The sequence below is a fragment of the Arachis hypogaea genome, chromosome 1 (genome assembly GCF_003086295.3).
Source record: "Arachis hypogaea cultivar Tifrunner chromosome 1, arahy.Tifrunner.gnm2.J5K5, whole genome shotgun sequence".
In the NCBI taxonomy this organism is placed as follows: domain Eukaryota; kingdom Viridiplantae; phylum Streptophyta; class Magnoliopsida; order Fabales; family Fabaceae; genus Arachis; species Arachis hypogaea.
In genome coordinates, this window is record NC_092036.1 from 54,377,412 (window position 1) to 54,396,465 (window position 19,054).

Consider the following 19,054-nt stretch of genomic DNA (forward strand, 5'->3'; position numbering starts at 1 on the left):
AGTGTAATTGGTTCGGGCTATAGCTAACAGATCATAGCCCCCAAAGTTGACCTGTGATATTTTTCAATAAGATAGGTTGAACTTCCGAGCTATAAATCAGAATCGTGGCAATAGTAGTAGCCCCCAAACTCAATTTGTTGTAATTGAAAAATGATAACCGTGTTATAGAAAAAAGGCTCGGGGTAAATAAAGTAAAAGAAAATTGAAAATTATCATATAATAGGGATGTGAGAATGAGCCCCCAATCTGAAGGTGTAAGATTCAGAAAAATACTGTTTAAAAATAAAACGTTATAGAGTAATTGTTAGAATAAAAATAAAATAGGAATGATAAAGTAAAATAGTAAATATTGGATATGTAATAAATGTCTTTTCCTTTCAATCGTTGCGGCTTATGTTATAATTCGGAGATATGAGGATTAGTCCCAAAGATCAATTTGATGCTCTTAAAAATAAAGTTGGTCAAGCTTGTCATTAGGAAAGGTGTTGCCAGTATATTTTTGGACGAGCTCATAGTTGATTATTTGTTAGATTGACTCCGACTTATATGTGTCGGCTTTCTTTGACTAATTCCGAATTATAAATGCCGATTTATTTGGAGTGATTTTGACTTATAGGTATCGACCTGTTTGGATTGATTACAACTTATGAATACAAATTTGTATGGAGTGATTCTGACTTATAGGTGTCGACTTGTTTGGATTGATTTCGACTTATAGTTACCGGTTTGTTGGAAGTGATTCTGACTTATAAATGCCGATTTGTATGGAGTGATTCTAACTTACAGGTATCGGCTTGTTTGGATTGATTCCAACTTATAGTTGCCGGTTTGTTAGAAGTGACTACGACGTATAGTTTTCGGTTTGTTGGAAGTGATTCCGACTTATAAATGCTAATCTGTTAGGGGTGATTTCGACTTATAATTGTCGATTTATTAAAATGATTCCAACTTATAGCTTTCGGTTTGTTTGAAATGATTCTGACTTATAGGGTTCAGCTATTAGTGATAATGGAACATGATAGATAGCTTAGCATCTTGTGCGTTTGAAAACCAAAGTATAGTTCGGTTTTGATTTTTGATGAATGTGTGGTTTGAATAGTTGTTACAAAACGACTTATTCGATTTGATCATGTATTGGATATTTATAAATCAATTGGAGAGTGATAAATGAAACTTAATAGAAAAAAATTGAATGTAAAAGAATAAAGATATTTTATTAATGAAAAAGTGCACATCACTGTGTCTCGATTTGTGAATTTAGTTGAGATATACCCTTAAAGAAATGATATTCCATTTACTCGTTAGGATACTATCGCAAAATGTATACCTCTCATCTAATGATCTTTGAATGTTGTATTGTAGTTCCATGCTATAGCTATTGTCTTAGTTCATGTGATGTATCTCGTATGTTCTCATCCACTGTATAGGTCAGTCTTATGTATCTAATTTGAAGTTGAGCTCTGCTAAGAGGTTCAAACTTTTCGAGCTATAGTCTGCATGGCAGTATTATTATTGAGGTGGATTTGTCTTAAGGTGCGCGCTATAGCACTGTGTAGCTATCCTCTTGTCAGCATGTACTGTTATAACTGTGATATTATCCTGGATAGAAGACTTGACACAGAAGTGTATAGTAGAAGCAATACACCAGACACATTTAAAGAATGTCTACCTTACAAGAAGATATGATTTATTGAAATTTGAAATAAAAGATTGACAGGAGCAAGCTAGATTATGCATACACATTATTTTACTGTGGTAAAAATAACGTATTAATGTGAAATGTTGAGGCTATTCGCCTTTCATTTTTCTTCAAAGTTGATTTGAATTTTCCTTTTTGCATTAAGCATTCTAAACATGTATTTTGAATTCATCAGTTAGACTAAAAGCTAAACCCTCTTATTCCAAGAGAAAATGAAGAAAAAGCACAAACAGGATAGCATGAATGAAATAAGGTTGAGTAGCAAGTGTTTTCAGAATACGTAGATTACAAAAATAATTTATATATCACCATTCTGAGCTAATATGTTGGCCATCCTTTGGATCTCGACTTGTAGCGCAATGTTCATAGCTAATAACTCGGCCTGAGTTTTAGAGGAGGAGGAGGTGAAGTTTACTCACCAACTATGATCAAGATTTTACAAAAGAGGAATAATAAGCAGAAAAAGAAAGTATGGGGTAACATTAAATTCGGAATCATGGACCACTAGAAGAAAGTTTCAGAATAGCGACCGATTTTAGTGACCGAAAAAATTGGTTGCTAATAGCCACTAATTTAGCGAATGATATGGCATTTCAAGGACCAAAAAAGTTTTGGTCACTAAATTACAATCAGCGACCGATTTTAGGGACAGAAGAAATTGGTCACTAATAGCGACTGATTTAGCGACCGATAAGATTTTTATACGAGCAGCATAAACATAGTTGCTAAAATCAGTCATTATTTTTTAACTTAGTGACCAAATTAGCAACCGAAATGAGGAAGTAATGCTTGGAATTGTTGTCACAAAATCGGTCGCTATTTTTTAACTTAGCGACTAATTTTGCAACCAATAAAGAAATAAGCTAAAAAAAGTTGGTCGCTAACTCGGTCGCTAAGCTGGTGGTCGCTAAATTGGTTGCTAATAGTTAAGATAGCGACCGATTTAGCAACCAACTATAAATACTTGTTTAAAATGATTGGCCACTAAATTGGTTGCTATTTTTTAACTTAGCAACGACTTTATAATAACGTTATCACTAATCGATTGCTAAATCGGTTGCCAATTTAAAATACTTACTGAATTACTCTACCCCTCAGTAACCCTAACTCATCCTTACTAATCACCAATCTCACCTTCTCACGGATGTGACCACAGCCGGAAGCACCGCACAACACAACACCCTCTCCATTCACGACGTCGTTATCTTCTAAGTTCGCAGCTCCATTTGCATTGTCGTCTTCTTAGTTAGCACCATTGTCGTCTTCTGAGTTCGGAGCGTCGGCGTCGTCGTCTGAGCTCGCAGCGCCGCCGTCGTCTTCTGAACTCGCAGCCGTCATCATCGGCTTCTAAACTCGCAGAACCGTCATAGTCGGCTTCTGAGTTTGCAGCACCGTCGCCGTCGTTTCCGGAGATCTCGGTGCCATCGTCGTCGTCTTCATCAATTTCTTTACTAGTTGATTTTTTCAATTTGTTTACAAGGGGGATAGGTATTGTTTTGGTCCCTCATGCTGAGGGTCGGAATCGAAACCGTCCCCAACGTAATTTCCGATTTAGAATCATACTTAACGTTTTTTCGTATTAAAATCGTCATTTTAATTTTTTTTTGGCAAAACTACCCTCACAACTACCAGCACAATTACCTCCTCCACCACCACCACCACCACCACCAACACCAACACCACCACCACAACCAGCAGCACCACCACAACCAGCAACACCACCACCACCACCAAGAACACACAAACAACAGCAACAACACCAAACAACACCAAACCACACCAAACCAAGAAGCAGAAAAAGAAAGCAAGACCACCACCAACACCAACACCATCACCACCACCACCACCACCAAGAACACCAAACAACAGCAACACACCAAACAACACCAAACCAAGAAGTAAAAATAGAAAACAGAAAGCACGAAAGCAGAACGGCAAGGTGGAGACGGCAAGGCAGAGGCGGCGAGGCAGAGGCGACGAGGCGGAGGCGACGAGGCAGAGGCGGCGAGGTTGCGAGGTTGCTTCTGAAAGAAAGAGGTTGATTCTCAAGCTGAAAGAAAAATCATGGAGGAAAAGAAAGAGGCCTTGAAGAGGGCAGCTTCTGAAAGCAGCTTAGCAGGCTCAATATTAAGAGAGAAATTGGCTAAACTTGATTCTAAAAAACTTCGGCCATATGAAACTATACATGCAGTTAGTCTCTGGATTCTTCTTGTACATTCTTCTTTCGATTACTTGTTTGCTTGAAACATCAAAGTTAAATCATAACTATTTCTGATGAATTAGAACCATCTGTGTCAGTTGGATGGGTTTATTATTTAAATGATTCAGGCCCTATTGTCCTTTTTTATTAAGAAACTGACTTTATACCACCTGCACCTACAATCATGATCTTTAATACTTAATTTTAGATTTGTCGTATTGAAAGAAAAGTGTATGCTATTTTAGAGTTGTCATATTTCTGGTCACATGAGATGTTTTCTCTTTTGATAATGCTGATTTTGTTTTGGATGAAAGGCTAATGAAGTGTATAGTGAAGCTGGTATTGTTGGATTTTGGAAGGGTGTCATTCCTGCACTTATTATGGTAAGCCTTATCATCTGTTACATTGATATGTTAAGTTCATGAAGAAGATTTAGATACATAATCTTTTTAAGAGTGGGAATCTGAATTACAGGTCTGCAATCCATCAATACAGTTTATGATTTATGAGAGCTCATTAAAGCGTCTAAAGGCGCGATCGGCTAAGAAGCAGGGTGGTGTAACTGCATTGGAGGTATAGAGCACAGTTAGATGCCCCTTTTAATTTGTTTGATGGAAAATTACATTGATTTGTGTCATATTTGTTGAAATTCAATTTAACTCTTCCTAATTTCTAAACACATACAATCATCTCTCAAGGTCTTTCTCCTGGGAGCATTAGCAAAACTTGCATCAACCATTTCAACATGTCTCTTACTGGTTGTCAAGGTAAAACCATATATATATATATATATATATGAAGCGATCATGAGTATGGATGTTGTTTTGCATTCATTCAAGGAAGTAGAGTTTCATACCTTTGACTCTTGCATGTTGGACAACTATGCAAGTCTGTTCTATTCATGATAGTACAGAGTGTTTTTGCAGCTTTTGTTCTATTCATGATTAAGGAGGAGCTTGTTATGGCTTTCATTTCATTGGCTGAGAAGAGCAAAATAATTATATCAAATTTGAGGAATTGACTTTTATTCCTCCTTATAAGCTAAAGAAAGAAATGAGCAGATAAACTTTATAATATGGAAGAAAGTTCCTCTCCCCAATGCAGTTATAATGCTCATAGCTTGTGGTGAAATAATGGATAAAACATAAAAGTAAGACTAACTTTGACAGCTTTGGAGAGCTAATGAAGCTATAGAGAGTGTTGCAGAAGAATATTTAGTCTCAAATGTGAATATTAAGAGCACCTTTTCTTTTTTTCAACCTTCATTTGTAACCATATATTTGCAGCATGCTGCAAACATTATAAAATTGTTGCGTGCTGGCGTCACCATAATTGTTATTGTTATGAATATGATTGAGGAATTTTATCTCTAATTATAGCTAATTGTTTTGTTCTTTATAAGAACTACTATATTAATAGGCATTGCTTACTAATTCACTTTTTTCTTATAACAACAACAATAATAATAATAATAAAGAAGTATTGTTTAAGTGTTGTTTACTTTTATATGTTAAAGTGCAGGTTTTATGTTGATGGGTTTTTAATATTTAATGGCCTAGAGATGTAAAAATTTAGTAAAAGAATTGATAATTAAAAAATTAGGACCAGCCATGGAAATTTCGTCACTAAAATACTTGGTTGTTAATTAGCGACCGATTTACCGACTGAAATGTTGGTTGCTAAAATATTAGTCCATACTTAGTAACTGAATTAGAGACCGAAAAACTAGTCGCAAATTAGCGACCGAAAAGTTGGTCACCATTTAGCGACTGATTTAGTCAGAAACCGATTTAGCGACGGAAGATTTGGTCATAATTTAGCAACTGATTTTGTTAGCGACCGATACTCTTTGGTGAAGGTTTGGTGGCCTTACTAAAAAATCGATCGCTAAAGTTTAGGGACTGAAGTTGGTCGCTATTTTCTGATTAGTGACCATGGTTTTAGCGAACACCCAAATTGGTCACTAAATTAATTGCTATTCTGATAATTTCTTATAGTCGACATAGATTTTGGATGCTGCAAGATTGTTGATGAAGAGGTCGGCCAGTTTCTAAAAGTCGAGACAAAGCTAGCTACTTCAGAGTGACTACCACCACGTTCTTGGTTTTTGAGGTGTGATTGTCATCATCGTTGCTATTGTTTGGATTCTTTTGTTCATCTTCATTGCTTCGGTCATTCCATTTCTAGTTTAATAGTTTGGCCATCTGCTGAACTTCTGCTCGCAATGACTCATTGATAACCAGTAGTTCGGCCTTAATAGAAAGTGGGGGAGGTGGATTGTTTTGTTTTTCTACCATTGATTATAACCTGCAAAAGATGGTAAAAAACAAGCATAAGAGATAATGGTGGGGTTAAGTAAACTCGACCCCACAATAGGCGCTAAATGTTTTTACGTGGTAAGCCTCGGATGGTGTATAACTTGTCCTTTTTAGGGATTGGGCTCTCCTTCGCTTGAAGTGAAAGAGGTATACGTCGGTTTCAAGGGAAACGGCGGCTGCGGACACCTGCAAAGGCACTTCGACGCTCAAATTAGTAAGAGGAGAACATGAATATAATGTTATTTAAAGTGAATAGCATACCTTTTACATAGTTAGAGTTTTGTATTTATAGAGTGTTACTCTTCAAAGTGGTTGAGATATTTTTCCCATCTTTCAGTAACCAACCTTAATCTGTTTGTGAGTGAGTTGTTGAAGATTCTCTCTAATTAAAGATAAGTCACCTTTATTATTTCAGTTGGATTCGAATTTATAGATATAATTAGGCCGTGCTATAACTAATAAATCAGATATTATCAAAAATAAAAATAATAATATCGTTACTACATTATATTTTATATAGGAGAGTGCAAACAAAAGAAAAGGAATATATTTACTTTTTTGATTAATCTTAATTTTTTATTATTATTATTATTATTATTATTATTATTATTATTATTATTATTATTATATAAAAAAATGTTTTTATACATCTTTTAAACCCCTTTTTCCTTCTTAGCAACATTTTATTTTCGAGATACTTAAATTTTCTTTTTCATTAAATCAAGAAAATTACTTTCATATCATATGCATTTCTTTATTTTTTTCCCTTAAAAAACAATTAATAAAAATAGTTAAGCATCTGATCATACATATTATTCTTTATGGAAACAAGCGTTCATCCTTATCACAATACAACTGTTGCCATTACAACAGGAGGAAAAAAAAGGAATAAAGAAAAAAAACATCTTAGAAATAACAAGTTTTCCTTGATAGAGAGACTGACTAGCTCCTTCTTATCCAATCCTCTATATCTATCTATCTATCTATACAGTCATCTATTTTTTAAAAAGAAGAGAGACTTGAAATGTTGAAAACAAAGTTTCACTTGTATCTTCAGCAATGGTGGCAAATGGTGATGGTCCTAAATGGCTAAACCGCTAAAGTTATGAGCGAGAATTAGGGTTAATGCGGGAATCTCACGGCAAGCAGAGGGGTGCGCACATGACTAAAAACTTAAAACCCTGTCTTTATTCTTCAGCCATCTCCCTCCTCCTTTAACTGCAGCGCCACGTGTACACAAATAAAACGATAACGAAAACAGAATCGGCCCAAACCCAACCCAAAAACCTTGCCCCCAAATTGGTGACGTGTACACGTAACCGTAGCCTCCATATATAAACCCCCTTCTTCTCTTTCGTTCTCATCCATTTCCTCTCCACTTTCCACCGATTTCAGACACACACACACTCTCACTTACTCTCTCCGATTATCTCTGCTCTTACTCCATATTCGCTTCGGCTTTCTACTCAAAATCTCGTTTCGTTGGATCTTATCGTTTCGCGGTTTTTTCTCTTTTACTATCACCGCCGCCGCAGAGTTTTCCGATTGGAGAATCCGGTTGGTTTTCTTCCTGTGTTGGCTCGAGATCCGGGCCAAGCACAGAAGAGTACCGGTTCTCGATTCGCCATTTCTGTGAGTAGTTTCCTCTTCGGGGAGATTTGTTTTTATTAAGATTTTGAGGGTTTTATCAGTGAAATGGCATCTGGCGAGGGGTTTCTTACGGATGGACAGAGGGAGATTCTCAAGATCGCTAGTCAGAACGCAGAAAATCTGTCGTCGTCGCCGAAATCGCCATCGTCGCTGCTTTCATCTGAGCATCATCATGTTAAGGCTCCTGCTGGCGGCGGAAAGGCTCAAACCGCTGGGATTGCTGTGAGACACGTTCGTCGGTCTCACTCCGGGAAGTTAGTGAGAGTGAAGAAAGGTGAGCACCGTGTTCATCAGATATTTTGTAATTATTATTTTTAATTTAAGAATTGTATGCTCTATGCGTATATACTGCAGGCTGTGCATTTTTTTCCTTGTTTATCATCTATTTTGTGATTAGCGAACTACACAATTTTCTATTATTAGACTGTTTGATTAGTATCTTGAAGAACTGTTGGAAGAAATATATCTGAGAGGGTATATATGGTACACCATAACTTATTGGTGAACAGATTAGGGTTATTAACTGAAAATTAGTTTTTAATTGTTGCTTATTGAAAGCAGATTATTGTTTGATTTGTTCTGTGGTGACTTTTAAAATTTGTCGGCTAGTTCTAGCTGTAAAATTTGTGGAATTTTTTTTGGCTTTATGTTTGTATTGCTTTAAGGTTATTAGTTATTATGATCCAGTTCTTGTGTATTAGCAATCATAATCCGTATGAATCTGATAGACAAAGATGTTATTCTGACTAGTTAAGTCTTTTGATGCGTACATGGTGACTGGAGGTTTACGTATTTTGGGATTGATGTGTCGGTCATGTTACTTTCTATAGTGGAAAAGTATTCTGGTGCATAATAAATTTTAACTATTAATGCAATGTTGTCTGGAAGCAAAAATGCTATTCCTATACTAAAATCAGCCACCAATATATTTGAGTATAAATACATATGTAATTTAATTTATTTTTAATGTGTATTTGTATTCCAACATTTATTTTATACTCTTGGCTGACTTTGGTGGCGAATTTTAGTGTACACGTAGCATAGTTGGTAACTACCTGATTTGATCATCTTTTTACTTCATAGATTGTAGAAACCTGATTTGGTTGCACCCCATGTATTTTATATATATATATATCGACTTTACTGTCAAGTGCTTCAGACTGATAGCTTAGTTTTATATGTTGGCTTGACAGTCATGACGATGTTAATTAGTGGTGTGGAGCTTCCCTTGCTTGCGGTATAACAACATGAATAGTAGAATTAATTGTAATTTGTTGTTGTCTTTGTTTAGTTATTTGATATTCTTCATCTTGTTGATGCAGATGGTGCTGGTGGTAAGGGTACTTGGGGGAAATTGCTTGATACTGAAGGTGAAGCTCACCTAGATCGTAATGATCCAAATTATGACAGTGGCGAGGTAAACTACCTTTCTGGTTTTTGTTGGTAGTTCCTAATATAATTTATTGTATGATAATATCATCAACATAGAAACTTTTTGACGAGATCTTATAGCCCTGGTAGTAGGTTGGGATTTCTTTGTGTTTTCATTTAATTAGTTGTAAACTGTACCTGTTGACTGTTTATTTTTCATTGTATATTTGATTGTGGCAACAAGCACATGATAACATATACCTGGTTTTGTATACTCTTGCTATTTTTAGGAACCCTATCAGTTAGTTGGATCTACAGTGATGGACCCCTTGGATGATTTCAAGAAAGCCGTGGTATCTATCATAGAGGAATATTTCAGTACTGGGGATGTGGATGTGGCTGCGTCTGACCTCAAAGAACTTGGATCTAGTGAATATTATCCATATTTTATCAAGCGCCTTGTGTCGGTGGCCATGGACAGGCATGATAAGGAGAAAGAAATGGCGTCTGTTCTGCTCTCAGCATTGTATGCTGATGTCATCAGCCCTGCACAGATCAGGGATGGATTTTTTATGCTTATTGAATCTGCCGATGATCTTGCTGTGGACATACTGGATGCAGTTGATATCCTTGCTTTATTCCTGGCACGGGCTGTTGTTGATGACATTCTTCCTCCAGCTTTCCTAGCTAGGGCAAGGAAGGCTCTTCCAGAGCCTTCCAAGGGTGCTCTGGTAGTCCAGACTGCTGAGAAGAGTTATCTCTCTGCTCCCCACCATGCGGAACTTGTGGAGAGGCGATGGGGTGGTAGCACTCACATCACCGTTGAAGAAGTGAAGAAGAAGATTGCCGATTTGTTAAGGGAATATGTGGAGAGTGGTGACACATTTGAAGCCTGTAGGTGCATACGTGAGTTAGGGGTTTCATTCTTCCATCATGAGGTTGTGAAGAGGGCTCTAGTACTTGCCATGGAGAACCGTTCAGCAGAACCACTGATGTTGAAACTACTAAAAGAAGCAGCAGAAGAAGGACTCATTAGTTCCAGTCAAATGGTCAAAGGATTTTCTCGATTGGCAGAAGGCCTAGATGATCTTGCTCTTGATATTCCATCAGCTAAAGCCTTGTTTCTGTCATTTGTTCCCAAGGCAATATCTGAAGGGTGGCTTGATGCATCATTTGTGAATCCTAATGGTGACAATGGAGAAATTCAAGTTGAAGATGAGAAGATGCGGAAGTACAAAAAGGAAGCTGTAACCATAATTCACGAGTATTTTCTGTCTGATGATATTCCTGAACTGATTCGGAGTCTTGAAGATCTTGGTGCACCCGAGTATAACGCAATATTTTTGAAGAAGCTAATAACTCTTGCCATGGATAGAAAGAACAGAGAAAAGGAAATGGCATCTGTACTGCTATCTGCTCTACATATAGAAATTTTCTCAACAGAGGATATAGTTAATGGTTTTGTCATGCTTCTTGAAAGTGCAGAAGATACGGCACTAGATATATTGGATGCTTCAAATGAACTTGCTCTGTTCTTGGCTCGGGCTGTGATAGATGATGTATTGGCCCCTCTGAATTTGGAAGAAATCGCCATTAGGTTACCCCCAAAGTGCAGTGGGACCGAGACGGTGCGAATGGCACGCACACTCATAGCAGCTCGTCATGCTGGTGAGAGGCTGTTGAGATGTTGGGGTGGTGGGACCGGATGGGCAGTTGAGGATGCCAAGGACAAGATCATGAAACTCTTGGAGGAGTATGAAAGCGGCGGGGTTGTGAGCGAAGCTTGCCAGTGTATCCGGGACCTTGGAATGCCCTTCTTCAACCATGAGGTAGTTAAGAAAGCTTTGGTCATGGCCATGGAGAAGAAGAATGATAGGATGCTTGATCTGCTGCAGGAGGGATTCAGTGAGGGTTTGATCACCATCAATCAGATGACGAAAGGGTTCACCCGGATCAAGGACAGTCTTGATGATCTTGCTCTGGACATTCCAAATGCAAAGGAGAAGTTTGGGTTCTATGTGCAGCATGCCCAGACCAAGGGTTGGCTTCTACCGTCATTTGATTCCTGTGCCACAGAGGTTTAGAGAGCCTGTGCAACAGAGGTCTAAAGAGATGGCTTTCAGTCTCATGCATGTTGATGTTCTTTTAGCTCCCGACTGAAATGTGTGGATAAAATCTTGGGATCGTTTTACTTCTAAAAATGTCCCTTTTTCTCTGTTCTTTTTAAACTTACCCTTTTCTTTGAAGCATCAACTCACCGATAGAGATTCTTGTTATCTCCGTCGCGTTGTATAAAGTTGTTCCCATTACATTGACATCTTTTTAGGACGATGTTGCATCAATGAGGTATTTTAGAAGGGCAGGGCATATATTGTACTATTTTTCAGCATCGATTCACTTTTTCCCGTTATGTTGAATCATTAATTTATGCCATCGTCACTTATCTTGTTCTCGGTTCTGAGGTTAACTGGTTATTGATTATGCAGCAAAAGAGCATGAAAAATCGTGGCGTTATATTTTAGAAGAGTCTGTTGGCCCGAGTAGCATAACACGGCGAAAGGTGGCTACCAAGCCTAAATTCAGACGCCTTTCCTATCTGTTCCTAGAGTGCAGTTCCTTCCATCGTGGAGTTATATCGCTTATACTTCTGGTATCGAGAAAAATGTTATTGTTGTTCGAAGCTACGAATTAGGGGTCTACACACTTTGAAAGCTATTTTAGTGTGATTTGATCGAATCTAGGGTCCGGTAGGGTCGGTAAGCATCTTAAAGGACAAAAAATAGTATATATATTTTAAATTAATTTTAATATTATGTTATATTAATTATAAGTTTATTATTTTGTTTTTGTTTTTTAATTACACTTGTTGAATTAAAAAATAGATGAAGCATGAAATTAGAATTTATGGACAAATTCAAGTTTAAATATGGACATTAACTTTTTGATAACAAGTATATATATATATATATATATATATATATATATATATATATATATATATATATATATATACTTTTTTTTGACATAAAGTTTATTAAAATTCAGATTTCATTGGTTTAGACTAAGTGTTACTATAACTTGAAAGTAGTATGATATTATTGGGTCTAGAGTTGGGTAAGGGTCTAAAAAATAGACTTGGTCATTATTTAGAGTTGAGTCAAAATAAACTTAGCTTCACCCGATCTATATACACCCTTATAAATACGTATGCTAAGACTTATTTTTATCTGCATCAATACAAAAATATAAAATAAAATGGAGTAATTTAACATTTAATTTGACTTAAAATTTTAGTTTTGAATAAAGTTCTACAACTAAGTAAAATACTTAAGTCAATCAAGTTGTTATAAATGTTTTTCACATCATGTGCACGTTCTTTTTGTTATCGTTGCTCTTACCACCATTATCACCTTCATCTCTTTTTCCTCCTCCTTTTTCTATTCGAATTCTTCTCATCCTTTCTTTTCTTTCTCTATCATCATCATAATCGTTGTTATCATTATCGTTATCATTGTCTTATACATAAATAACATTGTTCATTCTCTTTAGAAATTTTGTACCGGTTAATTTTGCTACGATATTTATAGATTTTTTCACTTATTTTATTTCCTATCAAAATTTGTAAATTTGCAATTCAAATCTCTCATAAATTCTTAGTTTCGTCATATCATTTAGTTGAAAATTTTGATGTTAGAGTGAAGATGTTTTGACGTTAGAATGAAGACATTTTGGTGTTACGCTTTAGAAATTTATGTGTTATTTTATATATCAGATACGTCATCCACCCACCTAATCAGCCTTGGTTTAGCATTCTGCTTGGTCAAAAGAAACTTAAGAGCAGAGTGATTGATACAGATTTTACAAACTTAATGCGTAAATCTACCGACAAGTGCATTGGATCACATCAAGTAATAGCACGGTGAATGGGTTATCGTTCCACGAAGATTGATAGTCATGCAACTTTAATCAATTGGCTATTTTAGTTAAACATATCAAATTCAAGGAGATCCAATAAAAAAACTAAATAACTTGACTATAAAGTAAATGAAGTAAATGACTGAAAATTAAAAAGTAAAGAATTAAATAACGAAAATTAGAATAGAATTATAAATGACTAAAAGTAACAATTGAACTAAGCACATAAGCAAGAATTGAATCTACGTAATGGAATTAAGATGAGATGTAAATTGGCAATAGAAATTAGAAATTAAGAAGATTATATGATGAAAAACATTGAGGATTAGAGATGTTAACTCCTCTGGAATGTTAGCTTTCAACTCTATTTCAATCCTGTAATTATTGTTCTAAGGCAAATCATAAGTGAGTGAATTCTAATGTCTTGTTAATTCAATCTCTTTTAATTTGATCAATTGCTAATGTCTTGATCTAATTGCTCATGAGAAGAGATGAAGATTGGTCTCTGATTTAGAGCCACACAATTCTTGAGATCTGAATTTAGTTGATTAAATGTCACATATCAAAGTTGAATTGAGAATCAAAAGAATTGAGAGAGAGGATTTTCAAGTTTAATCTCATGAATCAACCTTTCAGTGAATCATGAAATTCAACCTAGATTCAAACCATCTTTTAATGCATTTGAATCATTTGGAATTTAAAACGAAAATCTCTCTTAGAAACAATAACAACATGAATTGAAATTAGAGAATCAAGAATTTCATTCCATTGGAACTTAACAGAGTTCTTCTTCTCAATGAGAGAGGATTAGTAGTTCATTGCTCTGGAAATTACAAAATAAGATGTAAGAAAAGTGCAAGAAAAAGTAAAGTGTCTAACCCCCCTAACTAGCTACGGACTTCCCTTTTTATAGCACTCACCCCTTACTAACTTCAATTTACCATTTACCCAATCTCGCATTCTATACTCATTTTCCCTTCAATTGGACCTTTGACCTTTTGACTTGTTATGGGATTTGGGGCTCAGGATTTAATTAGAATTACAAGGTAAAGAATGTATGAAAATCAAGAGAACTGTGCTTCTTGAAAAAGTGTGGCTCACTTTATAGCACACTTTGCATGACACAAATGAATGCTTCAGAGGGTTGGCGCTTGAATCTTGAAGACTAGGCACTTGAGGCTCCACCTTGAGGCTCTTTTGGTTGCTTGCTTGAGGCATGTCTTCGAAGGCGCCTATAATTTCAAACGTTTCACATTTTTCCTCTTTGGTTGGCGCTTGAGGTGCCAAGTTTGATAAAAATTGTTGCCTCTAGATATTGAGGCTCTTGAGGCTCTATTTTGGGCGCTTGAGGTGCCAGTATTGATGCATAAACTTATTCCCTGGAAGGTGGCATGGAAATGGCGTTTGAGGCACCAATTTGGGCGCTTGAGGCGCCAAGTATGAAGCACAAATTTGATGGCCTTGGAAGTGGTGAAGGAGGGAGCTTGAGGCGCTAGTTTGGGTGCCTAAGACTCCAATGTTGAAGGACAACTTTGATGGCCCTGGAGGTGGTGAAGGAGGGAGCTTGAGGCGCTAGTTTGGGCGCCTAAGGCGCCTATGTTAAAGTACAACTTTGATGGCCCTGGAGAGTGGTTGAACTTGGCGCTTGAGGCGCCAATTTGGGCCCTTAAGGCGCCATCAATGTGTCAGAGATTGATGCTCCTAGTGACAAATCATGAAAGACGCTTGAGGCTCCACTTTTGGATGCCTAAGGCGCCAAATGCTAAGGTTCCTGGGCATGGCATAGTGCTGGCGCTTGAGGCGCCGAGTAGTGGCGTCTCTGGATATGGGCGTCACTTTGTTACTCATTGTTCATAGCTCAAACGGAATGTCACCATAAAGTAGCATAGATCGTTGGAAAGTCCTGAATGTCTATGATATTAGGGATTATCGTCGGTTAGGAATTTCACACAAATAATCTTGTCGAAGTATAGTTCCCAACCAACAAACAATCCTCCATCAAAGTTTAATTTTGGTTGTCACAAGTTCAACCCAATAAAAATAACCGAGAGTATTAGTCCTGGGTCGTTCTCCCTAGAAATTACAATCGAGTGCTCAATTATCGGTTATGAGTTTCATGAGGTTGGGTTGATAAAACAAGAAATTAAAAAGGCAAGAATTTAAAGCAAACAACTAAAGATAGAAAATACTAAAAAGAGGCACTCATGGCAAGGATTGAGAATCAAGATTTTCTATCCTAGTAATTAATTATCATACAATAGTTAACAAGAGTTAATCCTATTTTGTCATCTCCAACATCAGAAAAAAGTACAATGCTATCTTCATATTGAGAGCAAGTCAAATAGGACTAGTTAATCCCAATCTATAGGTAACGTTAATGGATACAAGACTAACTAATCACTCTAGATCACCAATCTAAGTTGGGTATTAATGACTCAAGATTGTCCAATTTCTCTTTCCAAGCCAAGAATGCTCAAAATATACTCCAAAGCTAAGCCAAATTTTTTATCAAACAATTGGTGTGCAATAAAAGAAAAGCATATTAAATTGCAAGAAATAGTAAATTCTACAACTACCCAATGCAAGAAAATAACAATAACAACTCAAACAAGTAAGAAAAGAACATAAAACCTCAAATTGCATTGAAGGAGATTAAAATCAACAAAAGTGTTCATAAACTAAAAAGAGGCATAAAAGAGAAATTAATAAGAGGAACTAAGAAAATTAAAGCAAATCAATAAGGAAAAGTAAAGAAAACTAAATCAAAACAAGTAATTAAACCTAAATATAAGAGAAAGCTGAACTAAGAACCCTAATTTCTAGAGAAAATAGGGCGCTTCTCTCTCTAGAACTAACCTAAAGCGTGTTTCCTACGCTACCTAATTGCTCCTCCTTTGTTCCCTCTTGAATTCTGCATCAAATAGATTTAGAAATGAGTTGGATTTGGGTCTTGATGGCTTAGAAATCGCCCCCAGCATGTTGCCTTTAATGAGGTCACGTGACCAGTTTCACGCGTGCGTGTGGCTGGCAAATTTCCTCCTCACACGTACGCGTGGGTGACGCATGCGCGTGGCCTTGAATCCTCCAAATGCTCATTTCTTCATGAATTCTCCACTTTGCATGCTTTTCTCTTTCCTTCTTCCATCCAATCCTTGCCTTATAAGCCTAAAATCACTCAACAAACATATCAAGGCATCAAATGGAATTAAAGTGAATTAAATTTGTTAATTTAAGGGCCTAAAAAGCATGTTTACACTCTTAAGCACAATTTAGAGAGAATTACAAAACCATGCTTTTCATTGAATAAATGTGGGATAAGTTGATAAAATCTCCTAAATTTAACATAAGATAAACCATAAAATTGGGGTTTATCAAACCTCCCCATACATAAACTAAGTATGTCCTCATGCTAAACTCAAGAAAGAGACAAAGGGTATCAATATTTATTCACTGCAAACTATCTAGATGCACTCTATCTAAATGCAATCTACCTAAATTCATGCAACTACTTGGTCAAAATAAATCAATTTCCAAGAAAGCATATATAAACATGAGGGCTAAAGGTATTAACAACAAAGTCAAATCCACAATTGAATTGAGTTATTGAAAAGAATTTACAAACTTGCAAGAAAAGAGATGATCACAGGTGAAAACATGTAATTGAGCCATCAAACCCTCACCGGATGTGTATCCGCTCTAGTCACTCAAGTGTATAAGGTTAATTCACTCAATTATCTTCTAATCACGCTTTCCAAGATTTGTTTTTCATCTAACAATCAACAATTATTCAATGCATGCATACAAATATCATGAGGACTTATCCATAGGTTGTAATGGGGTTAGGGTCAAGGTAAGGATATATATATATATATATATATATATATATATATATATATATATATATATATATATATATATATATATATATATGGCTAAGTGAGCTTGAAATTTGAATCTTTGATTAACTTAAGCTTCTCACCTAACCTATATAACAACCTATACAATTCTAATACAACACCTAACTACTCATAATTCACTTTTTTACACACTCATACATTCTATTTCAATTCACAACTCATATGCATTGGTTATTATTGGTTTCACCTTGGGGCATTTTGTCCCCTTTTTATTGCTTTCTTTTTCTTTGTTTCTTTTCTTTTATTATTATTTTTTTCTTTCATCTTTTTCCACATTTTTTTCTTTTTCATACTAAGGTATATACATGAACATCAATGCATATGGTTTAATATTTAATACATGAGTATGTACCCAATTTGCATGATTGCAACAAAATACGAAAACACACTTTTATCCTAACCAATGTTCCTAAATTTCTCACAATTGAATGATAAACACTCTCACTAATCTAAGCTAATCAAAGAACAAAAGGTAAAATTAAGGGATATTTATTGTTTTTCGCTTTAAGGCTAGTAATGTGCTAAAATTAAGAACAAAAGGGTTTAGTATAGGCTCAAAATTGGCTTAGAATGGTAGATAAAAGATAAGCTATTTGGGTAAGTGAGTTAAATGAAACGACCTTAATCATATAAATGTATTCATACACAAAAAATGGACATAAAGAATAAAACAAATAAAAGATTACAATCATAGAAGGAGAATAATACACACAAGAATGAAAATAGTGGTTAATATGATATAACCACACAATTAGTCTGAAAACTCACAAGGTTGTATGTTCTTAGCTCAAAAACATGTTCCACAATGTATAATTCAAGCAAGTTTCAATGAAAATTTTCTTTTTTACTTAAATCAATTGGGTTGTTAATGCCCTATGTAAAAGGAATTTTCTTGGAAAATTTCATTACTTTGACTAAGCTTATATATATATGCAAACTAAGAAAATAAAACTAAAAATTCTAACAGTCCTAGTAATAAAATAAAATGTGAAAGTGTTGGGATTAGAAATTTGTCACCCAAAAACGGCTGATTCGGTCGGATGACCTCTCCACATTTAAAAGTTTGCACCGTCCTCGGTGCATTCTGAGATGAGCAAGGGGGTACGGCTATTATACGGATTGCCACATTCAACTCGTGGATCAACCGCCTGCTGCGTGTTCTTTCTTCCGTTTTCATTTTTGTTTATGACAAATCATCCTAAGCAATAGGAGACAGGATATACCAAGACAGGTGAATGCAAAAGCAAGGAAGCATAGATTGTTGGAATAAGGGAAGAATCACTAGAATGAAGTGAGTGAATAAGGTTGACATTAAGAAAAATAAGTGTGTGAATTTCAAATTGTGCACGGTTTAGGACACACACATACTAGCATTGAATGCTATGCCACAATTATACAAAAGAAGAAGCACTTCACTCATTCTAGTGTGTTTGAAATGCTTTAAGGAAAACTTGTTGGTTAAGACAACCAAACAAGTAGTGAAGAAGCATGAAAGCATTCAAGCAAGAATTAAGCAATTGTGAAATGGGTGATGAATGGACATTGATTGATGTGCAAGAAAGCTTAATGAACAAAGGAACAGTAAAAATCACACATCAATTAATGACACACTTTAAATTTTGGCTCATATCACATAGTGGACATAGAATGGGAAACATGGTTGCTATGCAATGTGGTAAAAGAGAACTAGAGATGAGAATTAATCACATAGCAAGCATGATCCGTATAGCTAGGGAATTTCAAAAGGATGTCCCTAGGTGAGCTTACAATCCAATTTCACAATTGAAGTATTATGCCAAAATGAATAGTTTCAAATATGTGTAGAGCACATAAATAAACAATTGATGGTCAACATGTTATTAAGGCATAAGCATAACATATGGATGCATATGATCAAGCAATACAATGCATTAAGGTAAATACACGACATCCAACAAGAATTTGCCTAGTCAAAGTAGAGAATTCAAATCACATGGTGGCCAAA

The 19,054-nt window shown here is 35.8% G+C and overlaps 2 protein-coding genes across 2 annotated transcripts in view; both read left to right on the forward strand.

Annotated features, from left to right (window-relative positions):
- LOC112727198 (uncharacterized) overlaps positions 1–4,920 on the forward strand; it is a 29,477-nt gene extending 24,557 nt beyond the window's left edge. Inside the window, exons 2-6 of the mRNA XM_025776901.1 lie at positions 3,731–3,889; positions 4,214–4,282; positions 4,374–4,472; positions 4,598–4,741; positions 4,789–4,920. Coding sequence (XP_025632686.1) covers positions 3,731–3,889; positions 4,214–4,282; positions 4,374–4,472; positions 4,598–4,741; positions 4,789–4,920 — 603 coding nt within the window. The remainder of the gene's footprint in view (positions 1–3,730; positions 3,890–4,213; positions 4,283–4,373; positions 4,473–4,597; positions 4,742–4,788) is intronic.
- Positions 4,921–7,054: 2,134 nt separating this feature from the next.
- Positions 7,055–11,677, forward strand: LOC112804311 (MA3 DOMAIN-CONTAINING TRANSLATION REGULATORY FACTOR 1). The gene is made up of 3 exons (XM_025847543.3): positions 7,055–8,141; positions 9,190–9,284; positions 9,529–11,677. Exons 1-3 carry the CDS (start codon positions 7,913–7,915, stop codon positions 11,320–11,322), a joined length of 2,118 nt encoding a protein of 705 aa, XP_025703328.1. The 5' UTR covers positions 7,055–7,912; the 3' UTR covers positions 11,323–11,677.
- Positions 11,678–19,054: the final 7,377 nt, after the last annotated feature.

What these genes read in the sequence shown, in the direction of transcription:
- LOC112804311 (XM_025847543.3), top strand. Translation starts at nt 7,913, where the DNA reads ATGGCATCTGGCGAGGGGTTTCTTACGGATGGACAGAGGGAGATTCTC. An exon ending in GTTAGTGAGAGTGAAGAAAG is followed by an intron (nt 8,142 to 9,189) that starts GTGAGCACCGTG and finishes TTGTTGATGCAG; the next exon opens with ATGGTGCTGGTGGTAAGGGT. An exon ending in CAAATTATGACAGTGGCGAG is followed by an intron (nt 9,285 to 9,528) that starts GTAAACTACCTT and finishes TGCTATTTTTAG; the next exon opens with GAACCCTATCAGTTAGTTGG.